General features: G+C 41.9%; 1 protein-coding gene across 2 annotated transcripts; it reads right to left on the reverse strand.

The window, feature by feature from the left end:
- Positions 1-6500: 6500 nt before the first annotated feature.
- On the reverse strand, positions 6501-21008 carry irf4b (interferon regulatory factor 4b). Of its 2 annotated transcripts, none has more exons than XM_070880466.1 (9): positions 20780-21008; positions 20150-20391; positions 18330-18516; positions 17621-17709; positions 17385-17520; positions 15627-15734; positions 12886-13248; positions 12234-12349; positions 6501-7039 (listed from the first exon to the last, which is right to left on the reverse strand). In XM_070880466.1, exons 2-9 carry the CDS (start codon positions 20348-20350, stop codon positions 6899-6901), a joined length of 1341 nt encoding a protein of 446 aa, XP_070736567.1. In that variant the 5' UTR covers positions 20351-20391; positions 20780-21008; the 3' UTR covers positions 6501-6898. The 2 variants fall into 2 exon arrangements, with proteins under 2 accessions (XP_070736567.1, XP_070736566.1); XM_070880465.1 differs by having other exon boundaries at positions 20150-20352; positions 20780-21007.
- Positions 21009-22050: the final 1042 nt, after the last annotated feature.

Raw genomic sequence — 22050 nt, forward strand, 5'->3', positions numbered from 1 at the left:
CCTCGGTAAATACGTCGACTATGTCCCGGAGTTCAGCCTCTGTGTGTGCACAGAAGCAGGTGTTGTCCGCGTACTGTAGCTCGACGACAGAGGTTAGAGTGGTCTTGGACCTGGCCTGGAGACGGCGAAGGTTGAACAGCTTCCCACTGGTTCTGTAGTTTAGTTCCACTCCAGCTGTCAACTGTGAGGTGGAGCATGGGGCGAGGAAGATTGAGAAGAGGGTTGGGGCAATGATGTAGCCCTGCTTGACCCCGGACCAGACGGTGGATTGGGTCTGTGATGGATCCGTTGGTAAGGATCATGGCTTGCATGTCGTCGTGGAGCAGGCAGAGGATGGTGACGAACTTTTGGACCTCCTCCGTTTCGGATGCCCCCAAAAGTACATCTTCACATATATGCCCTTTCAAGCAAAGGTCTCTGTATAGTGGTCAGAAGCCAGAACCCTGACAGACTCTTCCTTGGGGACCTATGGCACTGAGGCCTATTGGAGTAGCCCTACCATGCTGACTGCTAAATTGCTAGCTTGCACTTCTTTCAGACTGTGTTTGGGCCTTTTCTGCATATTGTAGGTGGTGCAAGCAATTCAAGGCAACGTTTTCATTTCTGAATAGGTCATTTGTATTGGAGTAAAAATAGGTGTCAATATCCAGCTGATTTAAGTTGCTTTCCTTCCTGTGTACAGTTCAAACGTGTTTTACTGTTGATATGTCCTTACTATACAGTACCAGTTACCTTTATTACCAAGGCCTTAAGAGATGAAGGTGGGTGGAGCTTCCCCTTTTATACCTGAAAGTCCAGGTTAGGAGTGTCTCCCACAAGTTCACTCCCTTGTGGTCAATGTTCTCAAGGTGTACGACTTAGGTCAGCTTATACATGGGTTACAATGATAGTTGAATACATGACAACTGTAAAATATAAAAGTCTTTCAATATGTGAATGCATGTAATTATACAGCCACAGAGGAGCAGGCAGGCCTAAGAAAGCATCCTGCCCTCTTGGTTTGAAGAGGATGTACAGTGGTTAGTGCTCTGCAAGGGCAGAATTAGACCAAAGGCAACCATAAAAGTCCCGACATCAATTCAACAAAATATTAAAAAACCACTGCTATGAATCGGACTTGGTTGATGTCAGATGTGGAGATTGGGACCCGCTATGAAAGAAATGTTACTACTGCTGATTTTGTGAATGGTAGAAGCTTCCTGTTCTGTCCATTGTGCGTACAGGATGTTAGGTGTTTCCCCACCTCCATCAGCTCCTACACGTAATGATGTAAACATCGATCATCTCTGAGAACCAAGTTATTAAAGGGCATGAGGTTTTACCTCTATCCTGCTTTCCTACATGTTAAAATATACCCTGTGGTGTATTAACATTTGTGGTTACAGTTTTATCGTAAATTGCACCAATTCAGTGTGATTAGGGAGCCAGTCAAATTTCCATTCTGAAAAGGAAAATTTGGGGAGAACAATACATTGTAATGACAGGTTTGTTAATTCCCAATTATTCCACTTGTAAAATTACACAGCACATGCAATACACACAGTTAATTAAACTACTGTTCCCTCACAGCAGGAGTTTCATGGCTTTACAGTAAGTGAAATGCATTTCTATTATATTTGCATTACCAAATGAATATGCCTTTTCATTTTAATTGCATCCAAACTATCCACCTGTAGAATTGCACACTATATGAATTTCTAAAGGATCAGTCATTCAAAATGTAATTTATATATACCCTTAATTCAGCCAATAAAGGGACATGTTCCTTTTTTTAAAATCATAGATGTGACACAGTCCAGTGGAAAATAAGTATTTATAGTTCTCAATATTCTTAATATCTACCAAATATACTTGCTTTGGAGGCAGTTCAAGAGCAGGTTCACTTGGTTGTTTCCGAAGATGAGGGGGTTGACTTATGAAGAAAGGTTGAGTAGGTTGGGCCTCTAATTGGAATTCAGAAGAATGAGAGGTGATCTTATTGAAACGTATAGGATTATGTATAAGAAACGTATAAGATTGAGGTGGCTTGACAAGGTGGATGCAGAGAGGATGCTTCCACTGATAGGGGAGACCAGAACTAGGGGGAATAACCTTAGAATAAGGGGCCGCCCATTTAAAACTGAGATGAGGAGAAATTTCTTCTCTCAGAGAGTTGTAAATCTGTGGAATTCGCTGCTTCAGAGAGCTGTTGAAGCCGGGACATTGAATAAATTTAAGACAGAGATAGACAGTTTCTTAATTGATAAGGGATTAAGGGGTTATGCGGAGCGGGCAGGGAAGTGGACCCGAGTCCATGATAGGATCAGCCATGATCGTATTAAATGGGGGAGCAGGTTCGAGGAGCCCTATGGCCTACTCCTGCTCCTAATTCTTATGTTGTTAAATATGATAAACAGCTCATTAGATGTTAGGAAATGTGATTTCCTTAATTGATTTAAGTACAGGATAGAATACATAATTGAAACAGTATATTAGTTACAGCCTTGTGTGTTGTGATAGTTTAATTAAACTGAGGGTCCTAGTCTATTAGCTTGATATATGAATCAATATTTTTATCCATCCCTGCACAAGATGATGTTTTGAAGGTGCATTGGCGTCAGGTTTCGAGTTTGCCAATCAAAGCTCCCTTCATGGAAATGGAATTGACTTGTAGTTGTACTGAAAATGGCAGCACAAAAAAAAGGTAAAAATAAGGTCATCACCCCATCCAGCTCCCCCCATTGTACAAGCCTTCACACTGATCATTTTTATTTCCTTCCTACTTTATTTAGCTCCATGTGGAAATGTGGAATTAGAAATTTGTCCGTTTCTTTTTTGAATGCTTCCTTATGGAAAGCAATAGTTCATGTTATATATTAACACCAAGCTACCAATGTACTGAGCAATGGATTGGAAGGATGCAAGTTTTACTCAAATTTACTGAGGACCTGACTGAGGGGCTGGGAGGGGTAATAAATGCCATTGTGTTTCCGCTATCAGTTGGCTACACAAGTACAATGACAGAAATCTTTGCGCATTGGACAAGTGGGAGGGAGGCAGAGATATTGGGGGCAAAATTGCCCCTTTTTATAGCCCCGTTAGCAACGCTGGGGGGCACTAAAGGGGTGGAGGAGAATTTTTGCTCAGGTGAGGGGGGGGGGGAGGACGCTACCGCCTCCCGGGAAAATGCCTGGGAGCTTGCGGAGGCGCTGCCATGGCAGCATTGCGCCTCGCAGTTAGTGCCCTGGGCCGCTGTGCAACGTCACCCCCTAACCGCCGCGCACCAACCCCTTAATGCCCCACAGGGGAAACTGCCCCGTGGACCGCGAGGCTCAATGACATCCACTCTCGGTACGCTCCGTAAACATGGCGGGCGCCAATGCCCCGGGCCACCATCTTTCTTTGCCTGCTGACTCTCGGGTCGGCTCTACACTCTGTCTTGGTTGCTGGGCTGCAGGCCCGGTCGTTTGCTGCCCTGGCGGCCTAGTGGAGGCCATCAGAGGCCGTGCAGAGTGTGCAGCGGCCCTCCCCTTTAACCGATAGGGCGCGTCAGCGCTACACGGAGCATCCCTCAGCGACCCTGTAGCGCCCCGGTAACCGCCCCCAAAGGAAGTGGAGCGCTCAACATTGCGCTTCGCTTCCTTCACGGGGCAGGAAGGGCAGTTCCACGGTGGAGGCGCAACTTCTGCGCCGGCCGGAGAAAGTCTCGGCCCCAGATAGATACCTCCCCCAATCGGGGCGCAGGGCAATTATGCCCCCAGTGAATTCTACCAGGAGAGCCTTTTCTAAAATTATCCTAGGCTTGAGTTAGTCTCTGCAATAGTTTGCAAATGATATGCATCAATTTCTGCTTTGGATACTAGAAATCTCAGACGCCACACCTTTAAACACGAGTAAAGGGTCTTGCTTTAACGTCATTTTTTTTTTCATGTTTATCACTATAGTAGCAGGCAGCGTTTAAGATTGTTTATATTATTTGTTCTCAGAAAGGTGCCTTAATAGAAAGAAGCAAACCATCTGAGAGTAGAAGGGAATGTTAGGATGAAGTTATTTATGTCTTTCAGTTCTTTTAATTAAATCATATCTGGTGTCACTTACTGAAATGTTTTAATTTCTCACAGGACTTTCAGTAGTCCAGAACTGATATAAACCAGTGAAGGCAACATAGAATGGTTACAGCACAAAAGGAGGCCATTCGGCCCGTCGAGCCCGTGCCGGCTCTCTGCAGGGACACTTCAGCTAGTCCCACGCAACCACTCTTTCCCCGTAGCCCTGCAAATATTTTTCCTTCAGGTACTTATCAAATTCTCTTTTGAAAGCCACGATTGAATCTGCCTCCACTGGCACAGACAGATGTAAATCCTCTGTAATACCACCACATTCAGGACCTGTCTACCTTCTGCAATGTAACCTTATCTTGGAATGAACTTTTATGATACTGTCACCAGACCTCAACTGATATACATTGAATTTTTTAAACGATGTATTCGGTTAGACTAGTCCATCACAAAGGACCATATTGCTTTTCCCTAACTTCCCATTTATATAAAAGATAGCACTTGAGCATAGACAATTCCAGTTACAGTATCTTAATGTGTAAGTTTTACACTGTAACAGGAGAAAAGCTGCTGATTATTACATGAGGTAAAAACATTGACTTTAATCAGCCCAAGGTTCCCCATTCCACATTGGGGCCTTTATATTTCAGACACTGCAGCTATTTGGTAGCTTGTCCAATATATCTTTTCAATATTCAACAGTTGTTTTAAAAACATCTCTACTACTTGTTTTTAGTGAGACTTAGCAATCACCAATCTGACTGACTGACCACTAAGCGCTGCTAAAACGTATCGGACAAGCTCAGAGAAGTGACATGATTTTCCACTTTCTTGGTAAAGAACAGCCTTATCTTCTCAACGACACTTTGTTTATCACAGTTCAACTGTGGACTTAATCCCACCTGCTACACAATGGCCCAGATTTTCCTGTCAAGGTAACGATGAGGCTAATAGCACTCGCCATCATTTTTGCACAAATGGGTCAGCGACTTCAGACAGTGGCAGGCAGGTGCATGGTTAAACTCAAAAATTGCTGGCGGGTTGCTTCATGTAAGCGGCATCTTGCTGTCTGGTTCACCACTGGAATGTATTGACTGGCGTGAAGTTGCTGTATTTGCACGGGAAACATGAACTAAACTCGCCAAAGTGAAGTCTTATCCTTTCTAGTCTAAGTACCCTTTAATGATGTGATAAGTGTTGATCACTGCCAAACAACCACTCTGGCATTGAAAATTAACTAGTACAGGTGTGAAGTCTCATCTCTTCTGGTTTTTAATTGTTGTTGGAGATTTTTTTAAATGTTTGTTTTTGCTCTTGCTTTCTGTCTCTTAATCCAAACTTTCTTTCCCTCTCTTTATACCCTCACTCTAATTTATGTTTCCTTCTCAGTCCTAGCGTGGTCAGTTTCACAATCCTTCAATTTGATTGGTTAGATACACAGTTGATTGTAGTCGGGTCCCAGATGCCCTGACTCTCTCGCTGCAACATTATCACCTCACACTTTCAGCAACTTGCCACGTAAAAAATGTTAAAACCCTAAACGTGCAAGGGCAAGTCTAACTAATGGCAGGCCCTGTTAGATGGCCTGCAACGGCAAATGATGGTACAATATTTCCAATTGTCCCACCTCGACAAGTTTGAGTTCAGTGCTATCCGAAGCAATAATATAACAGTTGCACTAAAATGGGCTAGCTTGAAAAGGGGGCAACAGTTTTAGACTAATCTATTAATTCTCATTCAATCTACGGGGTTAATCTTTCTACTGCATTAATTTTGATAAACATTGAAATCAAGAGCATTAACTCACGCACATCTATACATATTAAAAAATTTAAATGTTTTGGCCATTATTGTTCATTTTTTTTTCCACGAGCAGCGAACAAGCAGTTAATTTAGCCTCGTCATTTGCCTTTAACTACCCACAAAAAGCAAAAAAAAGTTGTGGCCTGTGGCCCAAGCACTTCAACAATTGCAACCGTGTGTTTGACACATTTATGCCTATTTGCATAACAGGCAGCATAAAATAGTAGTGCAATGGTTCACAGCATAATAAGATTATTTGCAAATGAGCAGTATGTACTAGGAAGGAACAGATTTTAGAGATCATGCCTGGAATTGCCCCAGTGACTTGATGACAGCTGGTAAACATGGGACTTAAAAAAGGTCATTTGACTAACATGAAAACAGGAAGCCTCAGCGTACTGGTCTGATGCTAATTTTAATTACTAGCTAACCAGTTGTTACATCGTGTTATGAACTTTTGTTGCAGGATGTTACTTTTAGAATTTTGAGGAAACTTGCCCATAATGCTGTTCAAGAGGTTAAAAAGAAGAAAATAATTAATTTCGCACATACCTAACCATTAAAATAATTCAGCTTAAATTCTCTCCTTAAAATAGACTTTTTAAAAGCTTTATTTTTTTAATACAAAAAATGTTTTAATTTAGGATATTATATCCCAGAATTCTCTTTTACATCTCTGATGTAAAAATTTAAAATCATGAACTTCCCTGAGATGTTCAAATTCCAAAAATAAATATTTAACTACAAAAAAAAGCATTGTTTTGCACAACAAAGAGTGCTCCAATGAGAAGTGAATTTCAATCCTAAACAGCAAGATGACCACTGCAATCATCGATTGAGAGTCAGTTTGGCACAGTGCATCATCACTCACAATGTAATGTCAGGACAGTGCCACGGCAGTCTTCAGCAGTAGGCTCAATTACTTCCGGTATCCATGCTGTTCGCAGGCTGACAGAAAAATAAGGAAAAATTCTCTTTCCTGAAATTCCAGAACCAGGTGCTGGATGTGGGAATTTTTCCCACAATGTTGAGTTGCACAATAAAAAGTCTTCAAACTTTTAGTCTTGGAGCGGAAGTCGAATCGATCGGTGATAATCCTCTGCACTGTTCACATGATCGGGCATTTCAAAGCCTCGAAGCAAATGTCCACTGTTCTGTTGAGTGAAGTAATAAAACTGCCTGGCAAACACTGGCTCGATCTAAAGACAAATAACAGTTATATTGATGTTACTTGAAAGCTTAAAATATATATAGTTTTGGTCTGCTTCTGAATCCAAACTATTTGACATCACTAAAATGTTATCAGTGTTCTGGCTGAAATATAAATTCCACATTAGTTGGGAATATCAGTCATAGGAGGTTTTTGCAGGATAGAGAGCAAGTGAAGCTGCCAGTATTCCTCTTCGTTTTCGTGCTGCTTGATGAGAAATAAAGTGGCCAAAATAGGTTCACTGAGAGGGAGCTTTCACCGTGTGGTGGATACTATGTCAGCAATTCAGACATGGGATGGCATATGTATACATGGTGAAGAGTGATCGCAGGGGGAACTTCAACATGTTGAATAACAGAAAACATGCTCAAAGGCACAGATGCTTCCTTTGTTGGTCATATGAAGTCCAACAGAGGTCTCAGCTTTTGAAGGTTTGTGCTTTGCACCGGATTGGTCATAAATGCCACAGTAATTTATAAATTGCCATTACAGGGATAGCATAGGGGACCACTACGGCACAATCGAACACAGGGTTGATCCCACACTCAGCTAAGCTTCTGATCTCAGTCACTCTGCTCCAGCATCATCCATAGACCAAGCATCTCCCCAAGTGATTGGAGCAGGAAAACCTAACGGAAAGGCTTCACTGAAACTTCTCACGTACTTCCTAGCAGCTAACTGAAAACAGTACTGATGGTGACCTAGGTGCGCACTGGATCCGTGCAGCAGAGCTGGTCTCCAGTTGTCTTGGTTAATCCTTGCCACTGGACCAAGACCTAGCTCTGTCAAGCCCGTGTGGTGGCTGGTGCGCAACTGTCCCCACACGTTAAAAAAATCCACGCACAGGCATCTTCCACCCTTCAGGACCTGGAATTTTAAGTCCTTTATTGAAACGCTTGTGAAATTTTTGACGTGGAAGCAAGTCATCCTCGATTCGAGGGATTGCCCATGATGATGATGGTGACCTAGGAGTAACCTGTAAAAGATGTATCGCGTTGGGGATAAAATGATGGGGTGGCAGGGTGGGTGGCATATGTCCTCAAAAGGGTACGTAGCAGTGAAAAAAATTGGTGCAATGAGAAACAAGCAACCCATAGAGGCTAGATACCCAATCTTCTGGGGCTGCTGTCCATTATATGCACCAAAAGTAGACACCAGAGCAATTGTCTAAAAAGTACCTGTTGTAGACAGGCTTATGCAATGTATGGGAGATCAGAGATTTACTTGAGTCACTGAGACGCCTCTAGGTCAGAAAAATATTGCAAGTACTTTCATCCCATTCTAAGTAAAATTTAAAATTCTATGGTCTCTCCTCCATCCTGTTGGAATTGCAGAGACAAATCTATTTTTGATGCTTTTCCAAACAAGTAAAATCCTCCAGTGCTATTGCTGCAACCATCAACCGCCCCATACTATTACCACTCTAACAAATCTCTCTGGGAGAAAATATACTCGGTCTGATATTTGTCCTGACATTATACATTATTCTTTATAATCTCATTTATGACTTTGCTACAAAGAGTTCAGAGGAGATCTTCGAATCTCATGTATCCAACTGCAAAGGTTATGTGTAACACACAAAGCAAACATGCAACTATTAACACTTTCTAGAATTAAATCTGCAAAAATATACAAATTGCATGGGGTGCCAATAATCAAATAGTTTCTGTTTTAATTCAATTATACAGTTACCAGAGGTTTGAGTTATGCAAATGTTATATTCGGGGGCTAAATCACAGAGATCAAAATGTGCATGTTTGAAGTAAGGATAAAACTTTGCATGGTCATTAAGGGAATCAAGGTATATGGGGAATCAGGCAGGTAGGTGGAGTTGAGGTAGAAGATCAGCCATGATCTTATTGGAGGGCTGAGCAAGTTCGAGGGGCCTACTTGTCAGAGAGCCTACAGGGGCTTGTTTTTATTTCTTATGTAATTTTAGCCACACATATTAAATGCCCCAATTCACTTTCATTACCACATTCATTCAAATAATATATGTATTATTACTGAACACGAATCATATCCCCATTCTAACCATTGCTGAAATCACCACCTGCTCATAATTTTAGTTTTAGAGTGATGCTGCACTCAATTCCAACTACGCTAACCTTGAACTCATTCTGTCCATATTAGTAATGTAAGTGAGTTAGGACTTCCATTAAAATAGTAGAAAAAATGTCATATGCATTAACAGTCGAATATCAATATCCCCAACAAAGGTAATTTTTCAGGTCTGCACTGCCAGCGGGGCAGCACAAATCGGAAATTTGGGTGTGAATTGTCCAGAATTATCTGTCCATTAATGGGAAGTCCATGCACAAATTTCCGATTTGCACTGCTGGTGGGAAAGACCTATGCCCATTGACATTTAAAAGCTTTGATGTTCAGTCTTAGACGCACATCTCCTTCATCTATAGTGAGTACCCCGGAAGTTCCTTCTCTAACATCCATAAATAATCGTCAGACAGTGACATTGATTATATTCACTTTTAAGTGATGATTTACAACTTCTGTTAGAAGTCACTGTGATAACTGCAGAAAGAAGAACTAGCCAGTGGTTCTGCAAAAGTGAAAGTAAAACCAATGAGTAATGATTGGGATGATTGTGACTCCTGAGGAGTGAGAGATTGACTGGGGTAACAGACATAAAAAAATACTTGGTTTTATATAGTGTCTTTGACTGTGGATGGGCAATGGCAGACATTTAGAGACCGCATGGATGAACTACAACAATTGTACATTCCTGTCTGGCATAGAAATAAAAAAGGGAAGGTGGCTCAACCGTGGCTATCAAGGGAAATCAGGGATAGTATTAAAGCCAAGGAAGTGGCATACAAATTGGCCAGAAATAGCAGCGAACCTGGGGACTGGGAGAAATTTAGAACTCAGCAGAGGAGGACAAAGGGTTTGATTAGGGCAGGGAAAATGGAGTATGAGAAGAAGCTTGCAGGGAACATTAAGACGGATTGCAAAAGTTTCTATAGATATGTAAAGAGAAAAAGGTTAGTAAAGACAAATGTAGGTCCCCTGCAGTCAGAATCAGGGGAAGTCATAACGGGGAACAAAGAAATGGCGGACCAATTGAACAAGTACTTTGGTTCGGTATTCACGAAGGAGGACACGAACAACCTTCCGGTTATAAAAGGGGTCGGGGGGTCTAGTAAGGAGGAGGAACTGAGGGAAATCCTTATTAGCCGGGAAATTGTGTTGGGGAAATTGATGGGATTGAAGGCCGATAAATCCCCAGGGCCTGATGGACTGCATCCCAGAGTACTCAAGGAGGTGGCGTTGGAAATAGTGGATGCGTTGACAGTCATTTTCCAACATTCCATTGACTCTGGATCAGTTCCTATGGAGTGGAGGGTAGCCAATGTAACCCCACTTTTTAAAAAAGGAGGGAGAGAGAAAACAGGGAATTATAGACCGGTCAGCCTGACATCGGTAGTGGGTAAAATGATGGAATCAATTATTAAGGATGTCATAGCAGTGCATTTGGAAAGAGGTGACATGATAGGTCCAAGTCAGCATGGATTTGTGAAAGGGAAATCATGCTTGACAAATCTTCTGGAATTTTTTGAGGATGTTTCCAGTAGAGTGGATAAGGGAGAACCAGTTGATGTGGTATATTTGGACTTTCAGAAGGCGTTCGACAAGGTCCCACACAAGAGATTGATGTGCAAAGTTAGAGCACATGGGATTGGGGGTAGTGTACTGACATGGATTGAGAACTGGTTGTCAGACAGGAAGCAAAGAGTAGGAGTAAATGGGTACTTTTCAGAATGGCAGGCAGTGACTAGTGGGGTACCGCAAGGTTCTGTGCTGGGGCCCCAGCTGTTTACACTGTACATTAATGATTTAGATGAGGGGATTAAATGTAGTATCTCCAAATTTGCGGATGACACTAAGTTGGGTGGCAGTGTGAGCTGCGAGGAGGATGCTGTGAGGCTGCAGAGCGACTTGGATAGGTTAGGTGAGTGGGCAAATGCATGGCAGATGAAGTATAATGTGGATAAATGTGAGGTTATCCACTTTGGTGGTAAAAACAGAGAGACAGACTATTATCTGAATGGTGACAGATTAGGAAAAGGGGAGGTGCAAAGAGACCTGGGTGTCATGGTACATCAGTCATTGAAGGTTGGCATGCAGGTGCAGCAGGCGGTTAAGAAAGCAAATGGCATGTTGGCCTTCATAGCAAGGGGATTTGAGTACAGGGGCAGGGAGGTGTTGCTACAGTTGTACAGGGCATTGGTGAGGCCACACCTGGAGTATTGTGTACAGTTTTGGTCTCCTAACCTGAGGAAGGACATTCTTGCTATTGAGGGAGTGCAGCGAAGGTTCACCAGACTGATTCCCAGGATGGCGGGACTGACCTATCAAGAAAGACTGGATCAACTGGGCTTGTATTCACTGGAGTTCAGAAGAATGAGAGGGGACCTCATAGAAACATATAAAATTCTGACGGGGTTAGACAGGTTAGATGCAGGAAGAATGTTCCCAATGTTGGGGAAGTCCAGAACCAGGGGTCACAGTCTAAGGATAAGGGGTAAGCCATTTAGGACCGAGATGCGGAGGAACTTCTTCACCCAGAGAGTGGTGAACCTGTGGAATTCTCTACCACAGAAAGTTGTTGAGGCCAATTCACTAAATATATTCAAAAAGGAGTTAGATGAGGTCCTTACTGCTAGGGGGATCAAGGGGTATGGCGAGAAAGCAGGAATGGGGTACTGAAGTTGAATGTTCAGCCATGAACTCATTGAATGGCGGTGCAGGCTAGAAGGGCCGAATGGCCTACTCCTGCACCTATTTTCTATGTTTCTATGTTTCTATGTTTCTTTCACGACCACCGGACGTCTCAAAGCACTTTACAGCCAATGAAGTACTTTTGGAGTGTTGTCATTGTTGTAATGTAGGAAACGCGGCAGCCAATTTGCGCACAAGCAAGCTCCCACAAATAGAAATGTGATCATGACCAGATAATCTGTTTTTGTTATGTTGATTGAGGGATGAATATTAGCCAGGACACCAGGGAGAACACCCCTGCTAACATCTCATACAGAGAATAGATCGCCCACTTATTCTGCTTATAACCCCACTAATTCTCAGTCTTAGAAGGGTAGATGCTTGTCTTTTTTCCTCACTTATGGAACTGTTCATTTCAGATTATACAGTTATTGGGAACTTACATGTGCAGTGATAAGTTTTCTTGATCTCTGTGGATCTGGAAATTCTTCACCAAAACAGAACACAATTTGGAACCTTGGCATGAGTGGACGGCCATGATGTGCATAGCTTTGTAGCTCTGGAGAAGAAAAATTGGTCTTATTGATACAGTTCATCAGCCTTAAATAATCTGTTCCAAACACATCTACAAGGAAATGCCTGACTGTTCAACAATAACCCAAAAAAGCTACTTTACTCCAACTTAGTACAATTAAGAATGATAAGTCAGCCATCCAGCCCATGAGTAATCTTCAATTGGTACATTCTAATTCTACCATTTTCAGATTTATGTTGAAGTAGTTGCTATAATATTAGATAACATGACCCCCACCCCGCCGCCATTAACTAAACTTTCCCCTTCTCTGCTCCGATGCATGCTCACAAATTTTGAGAAACTGAAATTATATTAATGACCGAGTAAACTTGCAAAAGGAAACACAATGGCCTACAAAATCGTGTTGGGCTGTGATATGAAACGGGCGGTATCGGATCAGCTGCCCGTTATACGCAGTGTCCGATATTCAGTGCCATTGCGGTTTTTCTTTTTTTTTAAAAAAAGGGTAAGAAGTGGCTTCATATAAAAGAATTACATTTATAGATTAATCTCTCCGTTACCTGCTAAAAACTGTTGCGTGTCAAAAAGTTTTGTGACTTGGTCCCTCTCCAGCTTGTTCGGCCGGTCGCTGTATGGTGCTAAAGGTCCTTCCCAGTAGATTCTGCTCTGGCACAATCGTTTGGCATAGAGACCATCAGCTGTCATCCACAGCAGGACTCCCTTTTCCAAGTGACTGAGCAGCTTCTCAATACCCTTGCGTTGTGCATTGCTGTCTGGATAAGGGAACAGCACCTGATCTATGTTGCTAGCTGCAAATAGCTTATCATCTTGGCCGTGGGCTATTCTACAACCTTCAGGGCTTGTTGTTGTCACTTCTCTCACCAGGGTTTCTCGATAATACAAAAAAATTTGTAGCCGACAGTCTGTAAAAGCAAATCAAATTGATGTGTTCATTATATCAGCAAGCCGAAAGTCATTGACATAATTCTCAGTAAATAAAAAGTAATGGAATTGCAGGCGTTTGGGCATATTCCATTGTCAGGTCCAAGTAATTCGTCCACATAAATTGACTGAATCAGTTAACATGTAAATATGTCGCTTCTTTACGGTCAGGCACTGCCAAGTAGCTATTCAGAGTTTGTACGGCAGAACTCACATTCTGAAATTTAGATGATCCTGGTAACCTCTAAAACCGGCAAGGCCAATCTTGGTCATGAGCAGGATTAGGTCTAAGGTTACGATTCAAGGAGTCCAATTGGACTCCCAAGTCCATTTTTCAGGATTCCAAAGACACATTTGGCGAGTTCTGACATCACTTTTGTTTTCCTCCTGTCATCTTTTCTTGTTTTTTTTTCCTTTTGCACTTTTAGCTTTTCTTTTCTTCCCTTTGTCTTATTTTCCCTCCTTTATTTTTTTTTTAAATGGGCCATTTATTCTCAACACTTGATTCTTATATCATCTTGATCTTTTCCTTTTCTGGGTGCTTGTATTTGGATTCAATTTTTGTCTTCTTGTCTTTGTTCATGAATGAAAGCATTCTTCCCTTCTTCATCTTCTATGCTTTTTGTTCTTCAGGCCAAACTCACGGCCAGGGTTGGGGGAAGGAAGGGACATTCAGGGAATTGGAGATGATTGGAAGGAAGTCTTAGAAATAGCAGGCAGGATCAGAGGTCATACTTGTCCAATTTAGAAAGCTTTCATCCCTTTTTCTGCACCCAACTGAAGAGTCTGCCATCCACTGTATGGTTGGACGCATGGCTAGATTTAACAGTGGACACAAGGACAGTGACTTTATTGTCAGATTTCTGACTGTGCTGATCCACATTTAAAAATTGACAATGGGCAAAATGAAATGCAATTAATCACGATTGAAACAATAGAGGGGATCACAGTGCCAATGGAGCAAGGAAAGAAAACTAGAAAGACAGCCAGAAAATATGACAAGTGCATTTTCAAGGTGCTCAGTTATTGTATTGATATATAAGCAACCTATGTATAGTAACATAAACTTAAGTTGTACATGATGAGCATCAAGCAGTTTATGTAAGTAAGGAAATACCTGTTGGTGATGAAAACTATCCCTCACTTTTCACACACCTACAACCCAAATTCTACTCTTTGATGATAAATGTCAAGAAATAAGTTATATCACTTGAAGTATCAGACTTGGATTAGTCCACAATAGTCCCTACCTTAACAACGCATGCACTGGAGCTCACCAGAGTACTGTATCCAATGTGTTCAAAACAAAAAATGCCTTTTCATTTTATACTTTAACTCAAAAGGCTGAAGATGCTTCAACTTGCTATATGTAATTAGATGGTCTCACTAGTCACCATTACTGAAATACTATTTACTGCAACCTCACCATACTCTATTTATAAATTGTAATATACTTGACAATTTTCTAGGACCAAAACTGCAGTGTTCAATTCACTAAACTAATTCTTTATTAGTGGTTCAATATGCATTGTGAAAAATCTTGGGAGTTAAAAGCATGCAAAACTAGTACCCGTTAACTATTCAAAACAAATAGTGACTTTTACTGGTAACTTTTTCAGACTATCACTCCCATTCATAATATGCCAGATGAAGACTTATGCATACACAACTGCATTCAACACACTCCAGTAGTTACAAATCACAGGGATCCACTCTTTAGGGTTAGAAAAGCATTTAACAACAACAACAACTTGCATTTATATAGCACCTTTAACATAGTAAAACTTCAAAATATGGCGCTTCACAGGAGTGTTATCAAACAAAATTTTACACTGAGCCACATAAGGAGATATTTTGACAAGTGATCAAAAGCTTGATCAAAGAGATAGGTTTTAAGGACTGTCTTAAGAGGAAGAGAGAGAGAGAGAGAGAGAGAGAGAGAGAGAGAGAAAGAGAAAGACAAAGAGAATTCCAGAGCTTGGAGCTTAGGCAACTGAAGGCACGGCCACCAATGGCGGAGCAATTTAAATCGGGGATGGGCAAGAAGTCAGAATTGGAGGAGCACAGAGATCTCAGAGTTGCAGAGCAGGAGAAGGTTACAGAGATGGGGAGGAGTGACCCAACGGATGGATTTGAAAACAAGGATGAGAACTTTAAATTGAGTTGTTGCTGGACTGGGAGCCAATTAGGTCAGCGATCGCAGTGGTGATGGGTGAATGGGACTTGATACAAGTTAAGAAATGGGCAGCAGAGTTTTGGATGAGCTCAGGATTAGAAGAACATTGAATAGTCAAGTCTAGAATTATCAAAGGCATGGATAAGTACTGCTACTATGCAAATGTCACATGCAGAGACTTACCCGAAAGAGCCAATGCTTCTGCAGATCTCATACTAGGTTCTGTAGAAATACCAGGTGCTTGTGATTCAGCAGGTGCACAAGCATAAAATGATCCAGTTACCTGATAACCTGTAAACAGTGAGAAGAAACTAAAATGATGTGCTGGTTCAAAAGTATTGTTACAATTGACATTTCTTGTATAGTATAATCAGCCTTAACATTCTAAATTGATAAGGAAATGCAGCATGTATGTTAGCTAATGTATTTCTCAAATTTGGTAAACATATTTGCAACCATGTGGAGATTACCGAATTGCAATAAATTTGCATAATCAACTTTAATTTACAGACAAAGGCTGATTCATCTCACTGTTAATGTGCCAATGAGTCTTCAGCAATATATTCTACACAAAGTTTAGGTCCAAACTTCTTGCTTTATTGGAGGAAATATTTTATCACCGTACATATGCAAGGTTTTTTTAAAATTCATTCACGGGATGTGGGCGTCACTGGCAAGGTCAGCATTTATTGCCCATCCCTAATTGCCCGTCAAGAAGGTGGTGGTGAGCTGCCTTCTTGAACCGCTGCAGTCCGTGCAGTGAAGGTACTCCCAAAGTGACTTTGCCGTAGCAGGTTTGGTACAACCAAATGGCTTAATAGGCCATTTCAAATGGGCAGTTAAGAGTCAACCACATTGCTGTGGGTCTGGAGTCACATATGACTGGGTAAGGACAGCAGATTTCCTTCCCTAAAAGGACATTAGTGAACCTGATTTTTTTTTATGACATGTACACCATTACTGATACTAGCTTTATCCAGATTTATTTAATTGAATTTAAGATCCCGAGCTGTTGTGGAGGGATTTAAACTCATGTCTCCAGATTATTCATCCAGGCCTCCGGATTACTTGTCCAGTAACATAGAAACATAGAAAATAGGTGCAGGAGTAGGCCATCCGGCCCTTCGAGCCTGCACCACCATTCAATAAGATCATGATTGATCATTCCTTCAGTACCCCGTTCCTGCTTTCTCTCCATACCCCTTGATCCCTTTAGCCGCAAGGGCCATATCTAACTCCCTCTTGAATATATCCAATGAACTGGCATCAACAACTCTCTGCAGTAGGGAATTCCATAGGTTAACAACTCTCTGAATGAAGAACTTTCTCCTCATCTCAGTCCTAATAGCTTACCCCTTATCCCAAGACTATGTCCCCTGGTTCTGGACTTCCCCAACATCGGTAACATAACCACTATGCTACCAATCACTTGAATAAGATGAGTTGTATATGGTTTGATATGGCAATACAATACTGTCATATAATCGGATAACCTCATTTGACATTGTTGGGATCAATGAGTAATTTGTTTAAACCAGCTAAAGGGTCTTGACAATTGGTTACCACTCCTTTCCTTCATCTTGCATATATTGAAAGTAAAAATGAGAGAGTGACATATTACATTAGTAACAGGGTCGCAAGATAATTTACAGCAGGGTGAGGAGGGAGAATTTTCTGTTTGAAGGGCATAGTTCTCAGGATGAAGTTAAAATATCCCTGCATTTTTGACTGGTATTATCTGAGCTATCCTATCACGAGGGAAGAGGCACTTTTTTGCAATATTAATAGATTAACATAATTGATGTCTCATGAACTCATTGAATGGCGGTGCAGGCTAGAAGGGCCGAATGGCCTACTCCTGCAACTATTTTCTATGCTTTCTATGTTTTCTATGTAATCAGTTGTATTCCACTACACAGGCCATTATGTTGGAAGTCTTACCATTTTCGCAACTAGGTCCTTGCCAGTGATGGTTCCGTGGAGCGAATGGCACTGTTGGGCACTGATAGGATAGTTCTGGATGTAACTGTTCATATTCCCTCCAGCTACGTTCATGTTGAACGATATAGTTGGGTATCTGAAAGCCATAATAAAATGATTGCTTTTCACTTTTTTGCACAAAGGAGTATGGTATTAACTGCCAGCTGAAATGCATTAAGTTAACTGGTCTCACTTACCTGGGGTGGCATTGAAGGATATGTAGGGTAAGAATGGTGGTTCATTAATATCTGCGGATCTTCCATGCTCACTTGTTTTGATCCTCCTACTATTAAAAAGATAAAATGTTAATGTGAATAAATGTAAAAGAAATTACAGGGAAATAATTACTGCAATTTTCCATAATCTTGAAAGTTAGCAAATCAAGATACAGTTGGACCTCTCTGGTCCAGCACCCTCGGGACCTGACTGGTGCTGGAACAGAGAATTTTCCAAACCACAGGAGGTCACGCTGTCATCAGCGCCTGGGCGGGCTCCTGAGTATGTGTGTGTGTGTGTGTGTGTGCATACTGGCAGCCTGTAGGCGGCTCCCTCAGCCAATCACCGAACTCACTCACTGACTGACAGCCGCTCCAGCCAATTGCCGAACACCCTCACTGATTGACAGCTGCTCCAGCCAATTGCCGAACACCCTCAGTGACTGACAGCTGCTCCAGCCAATCAAAACCTTTTTTTTTAAAAAACAAACCCTCCTCTCCCTCAGGCCCAACTAATGCCGAACCACAGATGTTTCCAGATTAGAGAGTCCTGGACTAGAGAGGTACAACCTGTACTATTAGAAGAATATTTTGCTTCAAGTCCTGCTCAATTATTTTATTCTCCCCATTCTAGTTCAATCCCCAAATAAACGTTTTTCAAAGAAATCAGTCAGTTAGTGTAATCAAATACCTTTCTTTGACCCTTCTGGTATAATTTTGTACACTTTGTATGGATCGGAGATATCGAGTTGACTACGTTCAACCAATTCTTCAAAGTCGTTGCTCTTATTTAAGGCACATCTCAGTCTAGTCTTCCATGTTGGGGGATCTGGTTTGTCGACTCCCTCACGAAATTTTCCTTTGAAAAGTGCCCAAGCCTTGGGAGAAAGTATTTGGTAAGAATGAATTCGGCAAATCACCAACATTTACTCCATTTCATAAACATCAAATATACATACTGTATAAAACACCATCTGAGAAATAATGAACATGCTGCATTCTATACACTTTATTCCCATAAAAAGCAAACAAATGGTTAAATACATCAGGATAACCGAAACTACTGAGACTATGAACAGTTTAAGTACAATTATTTTTACCATACAATGTAAAGTATTCTCTCTATTGGCCACTCCCCTCCTCATTCCTCCAAAAAAGCACATGATTTATGACTTGTAATTAAGGACGCATTGTGTGTCTGAAGTTAAACCATTAATTATCTTTCTTTAACTCAACTATACCTAATATACATGCTAATTTACAAAGTTTTGCTTACTCAAAGATCAAACTATATTTCACTATATATTCTCTGGAAACATAAAATGTGTGGCTTCACCATTTATAGGAGGGGATCTACCCATACCACCACACTTGGTGTAATGATGCAAGCAGACTTACATTGGGAAACTACACATTCTAATCCTCTATGATCTGTCATTGAACATTAGTCAAACTGTTAGTATACTGTTCAAGCAAAATCTGAGGCATAACCATTTTACTGAAAACACGTTCTAAAAATAATTTGGGTACACAATGTGAAAAAGATTTGAATTTACATACACCATACCCGTCTGCATGCACATGCCATTGCATTTCGAAATTATTGTATTTTTTTAAAACTAGGAAACCCCAAGCAGTTTTTATTTAGAAATAAGCTTTCCCCTGCCACTCGGGTTGCAAGAAACCCGTGAGAATAACTCATTATATCTCGCATTGGTATGTGCAGTGAGTCACTTCAATGGCACATTTTTATAGTGACTCTTTCAGAAATGCTCACATTCTTGGCAATGGTGCAGTTTCCCGACACACAATAGTAAGTTTTACTGGTGTCGCTGTCCAATTCTACCACAACTTGAGACCACAATTATTCATGCACGCCTACTTAGGTCTTGTTGTAGCTTTCCTGAAAGTAAAGATAGTGCTGTGCAGGTCACAGTATAATAGAAAGCAACCCGTGCACATAATGTTCATAAATGCACCTCAGTCTCGGCAGCGCCGAATTGCGAGTAGTGGCCGCATGTGGAAGAACATCGTTCACTATCTCCACCTCCACCAGTACCAATGAGGTGGTCCTTGGAAATACCGCGCTAGAGTGGCGGGTTAAAGAGCAACGCCTCGTTTATCGGAATCACGATAGATTCACTGCCCCGCGATCTCACACCCACGACACCCTTGATGATGTTGAGGACATGTGCAAGATCACATGGCGTCACAGGACTGCATTGGTTGACCACAGGGGAACCAGGGAATGGCAGCGACGGTGCTGCCAAGGTGGACAGTGGGTGTGTAGTTGGCATTGGAGCCCACGGTTACTGGGATTTGGCAGCGAGGCGAGTAGTAACGTCAGGCGGATTCCGTGGGCTGTCACACACGGATTACATTGAAAGGAAAGAGGAAAGGCACTGATACCAAAAACATTTAAAAAGAGGAAATGAACACCTTCCCCCCATGAGAGAGGGGGAAAAAAAATCAGAAGTAGAGAAAGCACAAAGTGACAGAGAGTGCTTGTACCTTGAAAAGTGCCGCGTCCTCGTCCCGGTTGTAATCCTGTTTACCGGCGTGTTTCCAAGGAATCCGAAAAATGCTCTTGTCCTCGTTCTCCCAGATCAGACCGGGATATTTAGCACTGTCAATCTGGTCAATCAACCACTGGCGGAGTTTGCCATTTCCGGAAGACACTGGGGCCATGTTGCACTCTGAATCCATATGCATATCTATTTCATGTAATAGAGAGGCACATAAGGTGCGTGCAACTGAACCGGCGGAGTAAAGATTTACAGCGTGTTAATAATATGACATGAGGGGACGGTAGGACGAGTTGTACAATTAATTGTCTGCACACATCACATGGCCCCCTGGGCAGTTTCAGCGAACAGTCGGTCAACAAGCAGCAATCCTGATTTCGAATTGTAACATATCAAACACTATTGAAGCACTATTAAAACACACACACACACACACACAGTCTTGCACTGCCTTTCCAATGCACAATTTTAAAATCAGCATTTAAATTTTGCGGGTGGATCCTTTTGGAGACTGACAGTCGGCCAATCAGGGTCTGATCCTGAAAGACTACATTTCAAAACACAACTCCCAACAAAGTAGCCAGCTAGGTATGAGTTCCGGCTGAACTCCCCTTACCTTGTGCTTGATATCTAACTGCTAAATGTTTAAAGTTTGTTTGACCGGTCACGGTTGTAGCACATCCACTCGGCACAAGAATGTGGAAAGGAACTTTCTCTTATATACTGAGCCCTGGAGGCGGGGCTGTCACTGTCGCTGCGTGTCAATCACACTGTTTTTGTAGAAGTGTCATGCTCAGAAGTGGGGAAAAAAAGCCCCAGCGATACACAACATTGCTCCATTTCAAAGCACCAAACATCACTAACATATTTGTTTACCAGAAGAATTTGACAAATCGGCATTTAAAAAAAACACACTGATCACAGCGGCCGATAGATAGTAAATTAATCCGAGCACCCAGACTGGAAAATCCGCACATGACATTTCAAGACTGGCTGTTCTCTGGAATACGAACCGAAAATAGTGCAGTCGCACAAAGTTTAAATCAAAATTTATACACGAGACATGACCCGACTATGAAAATGCCACCGCGTCTTCGAAATGAAATCGAATAGAAATAGTAGGGGAAGGTTCAACAGCAGCCTGACAGTGTGTAAACACTGCTGATTTTCCCAGTTGAGATGATAGAATCATAGAAATGTACGGTATATCAGCCCATCGTGCCTGTGCCAGCCGAAAAAGAGCTATCCAGCCTACTTTCCAGCTCTTAGTCCCTAACCTTAGCATTGCAGGTTGGGACACTTCAGGTGCATATCTAAGTACTTTTTAAATACAATGAGTGGTTTCTGCCTCTGCCACCCTTTCAGGCAGTGAGTTCCAGACCCCCACCTCCCTCAGGGTGAAAATAAAAAGTTCTCCTCAACTCCCCTCTAATCCTTCTACCAATTATTTTAAATCTATGCCCCCCTGGTTATTGATCTCTCTGCTAAGGGAAAAGATGTTCCAAATGTTTCCCAACCCTAGTGATTTATCTGTTCCATCATTGCACATCTCTTCTTACCTCACGGCACCATCCACTGTGGATAGTTTTAAAGCATTAATGCTTATAAAGTATTGCGAAACTAACCGCATTATGTCAGTAAATCACTAATGACTTCTAATGCAGTTTGAGGCTATTTCGCTGAGCCACACATAGCGGGAATATCCCAGGTTGGATCCCCAGTCTGGAATTAGCTAGTCTCAGCCAAGATGCGATACTGGCGCTACTTCTGGGTTCGGGAGAGGGCAATTAGACAGTATCCCCATGACTGTCTCGCTATTTCACAACCCATGATAGAGGCATGGATCGAAAGGGAAGGACCCGGCTCGGCTGCAATGCCTCCCAAAGC

The sequence above is a fragment of the Pristiophorus japonicus genome, chromosome 5 (assembly GCF_044704955.1).
Source record: "Pristiophorus japonicus isolate sPriJap1 chromosome 5, sPriJap1.hap1, whole genome shotgun sequence".
In the NCBI taxonomy this organism is placed as follows: domain Eukaryota; kingdom Metazoa; phylum Chordata; class Chondrichthyes; family Pristiophoridae; genus Pristiophorus; species Pristiophorus japonicus.